The 8660-nt window shown below is 29.3% G+C and overlaps 1 protein-coding gene across 2 annotated transcripts in view; it reads right to left on the bottom strand.

Moving 5' to 3' along the window:
- The window catches only part of LOC108684295, a 7590-nt gene extending 494 nt beyond the window's left edge, over positions 1 to 7096 (bottom strand). Inside the window, exons 1-9 of one of the 2 annotated variants that reach the window (XM_018188547.1) lie at positions 6838 to 7096; positions 6358 to 6666; positions 5528 to 6086; positions 5119 to 5353; positions 4819 to 5015; positions 4591 to 4701; positions 711 to 3584; positions 390 to 634; positions 26 to 294 (exon numbers count right to left, since the gene is read on the bottom strand). In XM_018188547.1, the coding sequence (XP_018044036.1) occupies positions 26 to 294; positions 390 to 634; positions 711 to 3584; positions 4591 to 4701; positions 4819 to 5015; positions 5119 to 5353; positions 5528 to 6086; positions 6358 to 6437 (4570 nt within the window). In that variant the 5' untranslated portion in view covers positions 6438 to 6666; positions 6838 to 7096. Of the gene's footprint in view, positions 1 to 25; positions 295 to 374; positions 635 to 710; positions 3585 to 4590; positions 4702 to 4818; positions 5016 to 5118; positions 5354 to 5527; positions 6087 to 6357; positions 6667 to 6837 lie in introns of those variants that run through there. The other variant, XM_018188548.1, reaches the window with a different exon arrangement.
- Between the last annotated feature and the right edge of the window lie 1564 nt (positions 7097 to 8660).

Raw genomic sequence — 8660 nt, 5'->3', positions numbered from 1 at the left:
TATATATATATACATATGTTAAAATAATAAAGAAAACGCACCTGTTGATCTAGAAAGTTCATGAGATTAGGCAAATTGCATTTAAATCCATGTGTTTGCAACATACAACGCAAATGATCAATATTCACTGGCTCATATTGTAATATTTTATTATGTAAAGCTTTATCAATATTGATTAGTTTCATAAAGGCTTCTGTAATATTCGATGAATTTTCCAGTACCGATGATGACTCGGTTTCATAAAATTCCATTTCTTTGTTGAGTGTTTCTTTTGTAGGGCTTATACTATCATTGCTGTAACAGATATAATGTCACTTTTTTATTATATCTATATAAAATGTCATATTATGCTAAAAAGATTAATTAGTATTTACATTAATTAGATCTACCTATCTTGAGAACAAAGCAATTCATTTTCACTGTCTTCTGAATTGCTCAATTTTTCGAAACTGTTATCATCTACGTTTCGTTTCTTCAATGGAGGTTCCTCATTTTCATCGCTCGAAATTTCAGTGACCTGTTGTTCTATTGTTTTCTCAGGCATTAAAGGATGAAGTTCATTATAAATATGCGTTAATAATTTTACAGCTCTGCTACGTTTTTGTACCTTTAATCCATATTTCTTCATCTCTTTCTAAAAATTAATAATTTGCTCGTGAGAAAAGAAAATATTTTCAATTTTAAAAATTTATCACTTTTAATTAACTTACGTGTAATTCAGGAGTACTCATATCGTTGTAAATAGGCGGAGGTGTAACATCTTTATCAGTTATTTTAAGCATTTTTGCATTTCCAATGTTCTGGATGTAATTACATTGAAATTGTTTGGACACTCCTTGATTACGTAATCTATTTGTGTTAATCTGTCCCTCGGATAAAGATTTCTTTTTAAATTTCTTAACACTTGTAAAATTTTGAGTCAAAGATGTAACATTATTATCTAAGTTTCCACAATAATTTGCTGCTATATCTCTCCCTTTGATATTTCCATGATTATTTTTATCATTGCTTTTGCGTGTACTACTATTATTAAATTTTCTTATACTTGATATGTTAAATGATCGACTCTTCTCCAAAATATGTTGTTTCTCATATTTATCAATATCAACATTTGCAAGATATATATCGTCTTCAAAATCAAAAGAAAAAGTGGTTGACTTTCTTAATTTACAAGCCTCTAATCCTGATACATTTTCGGTACAAAGTTTACCTTGAAGCAAGTCTTCCATATGTAGAATTGGACTGCAGCTTTCATTATTTAAAAAATCTGGGCTAGAAGATACCATGATCGGACTTGGTATAGACTCCTTTTTCTGAGCATCATTTAATTCATTAAATTTATATTTTTGTGTCATTATCTCTGTAGTATTTAACTTATCTGGATTTAATTTTGCGCTATTAATATTTTTTTTTTCTTCCAAGTATGTCGTCATTGCTTTTGAAAATTTGTTAATTTCGAAGGATTGACTGTTTTTTTCATTTGTCATATCCTTTTTGTTTTTTTCTATTTCTTTTTTAGATTGTTGCAGAGAATGAGACATGATATTTTCACAGCTGGAGTCATTGTTCTCTAAGATATGGCTAACATTGGAAGATGTACTTTCAACATCTGAATCTGATGAAACAATTACATCTACATCTTTTTGTGTCAAAACAGATTGAGTCAAAATTTCATCTTTTTCAGCCTTATTAACATTACTGTCTTCATTGAGGAAATCAGATAATATACTTTTATTAGATAGATTATTATCTGACTTATTTCTACTGATTGCTCTTCGATACTTTGCTATGCTATTGTCCTTGTGATCTCTCATATATTTAGAATACATAGAAATCTCTTTCTCATTCGTTTCTAAATCAAAAATTGTTTCGCTAAGCGATCGATTCATTGTTTCAGTATGTTGTGAACATACTATCGGTACAGTTGTGACTTGTTCTGAAACATTTCTCTCATCTGATAAAGTAAAGTTTTGTGTACAATTCAATATATTATTATGGGAAGATTCTGTTATCTTTTTAGATAATAGAGAATCTATGTGCGAATTATTAGTCTGTTTAACATCTTTTACATCTTCATTAGAAAGACGAGAATAAAATTCTGGATTTTTGGCAGCATATGACTGCATACACTGCTCTATTATAGATAATCTACTGGGTTTTTTCTCTGTATCAACTGATTGTTCATCATTATCATAAGGTTGAAGATTGGAGTTATCGTATTTATCTATACAAAATGGATTCTTATGCTTTATAGAAGATATTTGTACAGAACATTCCATCTCTGTGGCATTTATCAACGCATCCGATTCCGCGTTTTCTTTCTGGATTTCTTCGATAAATAATGTGATATTACTTTTCTGTTTTATTATCTTTGAAAAATCCTGACTACATTCAGATATATTGTTTTGGGATATATCCATTAAAAAATTGTTATGCATATCATTGATAGAAAATTTCAGAGAATTTGATTCGACTGGATTAATTTCTACACTTTGTTCCAAATTTTTCAAACAAATAGATGTACTTCTATCTAACTTTAAATGTTTTGTATTCTGGGGTTTTGCAGTTGATAATTTTTGATTACAGATATCAACATCTGCATCTTGTTTGAGCAAATTCAGTAATATATGGATATTAGAATCTTCCAAATCTTTAGAGTGTACTGTAGATTTATCATTGTGCTTCATCACAAATGTTTCATCAAACATGTCAGGAGATACACTAGTTTCTCGTTTTGCCAGTGTGTTGCTCTTGAAATTCATTTCCTCTGATAATTTCAGTGAAGTATCTTTTTCGTCTTGCAAAATGTACTCGTTCTTTGCAGCTGCGTAATTATTTTCAAGAAGGTATAAATCATCATTAACACCCTCTAATAGTGTTTTCTGAGAGCATGGAATGTTTTTCACAACATTATGCGTACAATTTGGTGATTTGTTGAAAGATTTATTTAATTTTGAAACATCAAAAGTTGTTTCTATATTTGGATGTACATTTTCTGTACTTTTTTCATAAGTATTACAATTATGTTTAACTTCTGCTGTAGATTTAGATTTCTTTTGACGCAAATAAACAAATAAATCGTTTATTTTGTATTTCCTTCCTAAAGCTCTAATACCAGATAAAGTTATCTGAGAATCAAGTATTTTTGAATACTTATCGATTATACCACAATAAATAAATTCTAAAAAGGCCATGGCGACATTATAGTCTGTATCAAGCCAACAAATTTTTTCTTTTGCAGTAGAGAACTCTGTATCATTAGATATTACATCAAGTAAAATATTTGCGCAACGTGTATAGAAAACCAACTTATGCGTCCATATGTGTTTGCTATTTCTAACGAACACAATAATATCACTTGCAAAACTATCATTTAGTATATTTCTCCAATTTGTAGCTAAATTGTCAAGAAATTGCTTTTCTTTACAACATATATTAATATTTGAAGAAATCGTTAATGCTTCATTAGTGTCCATTGTTTTTATAACGTCCTGTATATCTTTTATTTCTTGCATTTGTTCATTATTTAAAGAATTTTCGTTGTTTATGTTTAATTCCATAAGCTTTATAGCATTCTTCTCTTCCTATAAAGCAGAACACTGTTATTATATTTTTTAAATATATTATTATTATATAAAAAACAGAATGTCCCATAATTTGTGACCGAAATAATACATTCCTGACTTAAAAAGACAAAAATCTTAATACCAGAATGTCAAGACTATAATAATTTTTAAATTAATTCGTTATATATATTTATTATTTTTAATATCCTGTAATATTTTTATGTTATGTGCATTGCATATGTAATTATTTTCTATGTTTAAATATTAGTGTGAAATATTATATTTTAATATTATTGTATATGTTATTACTTCAATTTTACATGGAGTGAACATAGACGTATGAACATTCATTTGTGTGATGTACTCTGAGCGCGCGAAATGTTAGCTCTATATTAGTTAACTTTAACCACTATTAAGTTAAAAACTATTATATAGTCTCGACATTTTATGGTATTAAGATTTTTGTCTTATTTTTAAGTCAGGAATGTTATTAAAATTTCGGTCACAAATTGTGGGACATCCTTGTTTATATACAGGGTGTTCTATTTTAAAGGATCCACTCAAATATCTCAGAAATACTGCATTAAATTGAAAAATGTTTCAGACAAAAGTTTTGTGATTTCGAAGAGGACATCAGATGGTATCGTTGGTTTGACCGTGAGCGGCGTTGTCAAGATAAGATCACTTTGAATTTTTTAAATAAAATCCCCCATTTTTCATTAGATATTCTTGTAGCTTACCTCGAGAATTTTTCAAAACTCTATAATAAAATTTTTTTTTATTGAATACTTTGCGAGTTATAGGACTTGAAAATTACAATATCGTCGGCATTAGCATTGCCCAAGATATCCGACCAGCTAAAACTTCTTGAAATCACAAAACTTTTGTCTGAAACATTTTTTGATTTAATGCAGTGTTTCTGAAATATTTGAATGGATTCTTTAAAGGGACATCCTGTAAAATATATATATATATATATTTTTTTTTAATATAATAACTTATGTGCCAATAGATAATAACTTACATTTGATTTCTGCTCTTTCTTTTCTAATGGTATTATTTGAGGCAATAGTTGTTTTACATAAAATATATCTTTAGTTAGAATTAGTTTTGTTCTATCCCACAATGTATTCTCCTTAAAAATAATAATATATGTATAACATATAATATTTTAAAGTCTGCTGATATTCGGATTAGAAAATAATTTTTCTATATAAAAAATTTTTCTATATAAAAAATAAAGTATAATTACAATTTGACGTAATTGTTGAAGTAATTGACTCTTTATGTCAATCTTCTCTTTAACGCCATTAGACTCTTCTACTTTTTCCTGAGATCTTTGAGTAAAATCTTTACAATCCATAAGTATCTCAGCTATTCTCTCTGTTAAAATACGTTCTCTTTCTAGAGCTGTACGTCTTTGCAAAATGGTTGGTTCAATAGGCTTTCCTTAGAAAGAAGAAAAACATAAAAAAAAATTGTAAACTAAAATATATATTTCTTATTAGATGCAAGTTTATCAATTGCATCAATTAATATAACGTATAATTACTTTTCTTAGTTCTACTGGTGGGCAAATTGTTTGTTGGTAATACATTTCTACTGCTACTAAACCCAAAATTTTGCAATGTTGCTTTCTGAGGACATTCTGCATTATTATCTGATACTGATGGATTAGAGGATATTGCTACGATCTGAACTTCATCCCATTTTTCCATTTCCTCTTTTTCATATAGAGATTTGGAAAGGGCTAAAGCAAGTTGAAGATCAGGATCATCAAGCGATGCCTAAAAAATTATTATTTAAATCAGTTAGTCTAAAAAATATTTATATTATTGTCTTGTCAATAATTTAATTAAATTTTAAGAAGATTATCTCAATTAAATTCTCATCAAGCTTCAACAATCTGACAATTTAAAAATCATCATTTTATATATATATCCGAACAATTAAATACCTACTATTTTACGAGGAGCAGATTTCTTTTTGTCTTGTAATATAGGAGCGGAGAGAAGCCCCAATGATTTTCTTTCTGCAGCTTGCCGTTCTTGTAATTCCACAGCATCCATTAATTTTTTTGTAGACATGTTATTTTTCGTGGCACAACTCTTCATATGTACAGCTTGTGAATTTTCATCTTTAAGATTTTTAAAACACAATGGACATACAAAAGCAGTTTGTACAACAGTTGAACTTTGCGGTGACTCTATTTCTTTCTTTTCAGATTTAAAAAAAGATGATTCAATTAATGGTTGTTGTATATCACGAATCTTTTTACTCTGTAATGGTTTTCCACTTTTAGATTTCTTTTCATTTATAATAATTTTAGGTTTAGAATGGAGTACTTTCTTTTTGACTTTATCTGGAAATCTGTTACTATTAATAATTTTCGATTGCATGGAATGTATTCTTTTTGGCGATTTAAAATCCAATATACTGTCATCAAGTGGAGATTGAGATGTACAAGCAGTATCATCCGTATTAGATTCATTATTGTTAGGAAGGACCTTGTTATCCATACTAAATAAAACAACATTTTTATATTAATAAAGATATCCCAAGGTAATTCAAATAGCTTTTATTAATATAAAGAATAAATATCTTTGCAAAATACAAATTTAATTTCATTTAATTTAGGAAAAAAGAATATAATAATAAAGACATACGATATGTTTTATACTTCAAATATATTTTTATCATTATATGTTATTAGAAAGATACATGTTATATTAAGTCAGACTACAAAAGTTATGTTATTAATTTAATATATTTAACATGTTATAATATATACCTTTCCTTATCATTTTTCCTTAATCTCAATCTTCCTTCTAAACTACTAGGTTTACAGAATCCATTCTTTTCAATATCCATTACTGTTATGTAAACTTTGAATATTCTGTTGTTTAAACTTTATTCAGCTTTAGCCTGCATATTTTCTAATTCAGCTTCTGCTTTAGATTTAGTTCGTTGTCTATCACTCAACTTTTCAATAATACCTTTCAAAAATGGAATTGTGTTGTAATCTTCTAACATATCTCTCTCGTCTCTTGGGAGAGTGAATTCTCTGATTATATTTTCGTCATTTAACAATGGAACGACACTGCAAAACAAAATTTCATATTAAATTTAAATTAAAACAGATACATTCAAGGAACTTATATTCACTAGACGAACTAATTAAACATTATAAATACCGAAATTGATGGAAAAATAAATAACGTAAATTGTAGATTTATTTGTCCGTAAAATTTACGTAAGTATATAAACCTACTTTCTTCTCCAAGAAATATACATCGCACCAGCGTATAAAAGGGTTACAGTAAGTGCCGCGAGTCGAACATATTTCTGTAGTGGTGTATTCCTAAGTTGACGTGGTTTTCTGTGCGTTTCGTCCGCGGGATCATGAAACATTTCATAAAGAGAAGGATACTAAAATAATGTCTTGTCTTTTGTAATTAATGGTCCTAGTCCTCGTTGACGGGATAAACTCGGCCAGTTTTCCAGACACCTTCACAACCTTCCACAGGAGTCAAACCGTAGAAACGAAAAGAACTAGAATCAGGAAGAGCGTCAGTCTCCCCCTCCACCCGGCAAAAAATCCCACGCACTACCCAGGGCGAACCGAGTCAAACTGCACCACTCTCGGTCGAGCCGCATTCGGACGCTGAGGAGAGAAGAGAGAGAAAGAGAGAGAGAAAGTAGAATAGAATAGACTTTATTATATTTCAGTGAGAGAGGGAAAATAGAAAGGGGACTCAACTCAATAGTTGCAGAGATTTGAAAAAGGAGAGGAGAAGTCTGCAAATTTTAATCTGAGGGTCCATAAACATAGAAAAAATATCATTAGAGTAATGAGGAAAAGTTTTCTTGATAAATTTACTAAGAGGGGTGAATCTGTCACGAGATAAGGGGCAATAAAAAATTACATGGTTGGCATCCTGTCTAGGGTCACCGCACGTACAGGCTGGAGAATCCATCATGTTTGATACTAAAATAATATTAACGTGATTATGGGGATGACAATGATCTTACAATGCTATAAGATACAATCATGGCGGGCATAGATCTGTTTGATTTGTTTACACTTTTTACACTCAACATCATCGTTCTCTCTTTTCAGTATCAAATATATATATATATATATATATTTCATTTTAAGTGTAAAAAGTGTAAAAAAGTATAAGCAAAGATTTTTTTGTGACTGAACCAGTGTATACTTTTACTTAGAGTGAACTTAGAGTGAAATAGGTATATGTTTAATATTTGTTGAAAATGAGAAAGAGATTTCTAGGGGTCGATTCTTCAAACAAGAGCTGTGGTCAAATGCCATATGCACAGGCAGGCCTTATATTTAAAACTTCCTTAAATTTATCTTCAGATACTTTATGAATTATTTCATTGGCTACTGAGCATCTAAAGATAAATTTAAGGAAGCTTTAAGTACAAGATCTGACTGATGAATATGGACAAAAGTCTCGCTACAAATGCTTTGAAGCGTTTGATAGACCAATTAGAAGAAAGAATTTTACAAACTGACCAATTAAAAAATTCAAGGTGAAAATTACAAAAGCGAGCAAATTCACTATATATATTGACTAATGAAATAATCAGTATTCTAATAAATTCGCTCACTTTTATAATTTTCATCTCATTTTAAGATACAGAATCGATCCCCTAGTGCAGAAAACAGACCACTAGACCATGATCTAATTCTTGCAGACGCTTATGAGCATCATTTATTTTCGTTTAACATTTTAAAAACAACAAGGATGAAATGATTTTTAAAGCGTGAATCGGACCACATGTGATACTAACCTAATCTAGGGACTTGACTGCTCGCCCATAGTGACCTGCTTTCGAGTTTCGACCTTTCAGTCAGCATTAAGTACAATAAATAATTTCTACAGTCTGTTTAAAATCACTTATCATCTGATTTAAAATATCTAAAAATGTTTTGAGCATCAAATTATTAAAAATTGCTTGTCAATTTAATTCGTAGTATTTAGTATATTACTACAATAGTTTAATTGCGTTTATAAGTCTGGAAAATTAATTCAGCGCATAGTTCGAATGATTATAGTAATATGCATGTAC

Source organism: Atta colombica, unplaced genomic scaffold (genome assembly GCF_001594045.1).
Source record: "Atta colombica isolate Treedump-2 unplaced genomic scaffold, Acol1.0 scaffold13, whole genome shotgun sequence".
NCBI lineage: Eukaryota > Metazoa > Arthropoda > Insecta > Hymenoptera > Formicidae > Atta > Atta colombica.
The sequence above is the reverse complement of the archived record's forward strand: the minus strand, read 5'-3'. Positions and strand labels throughout refer to the sequence as shown.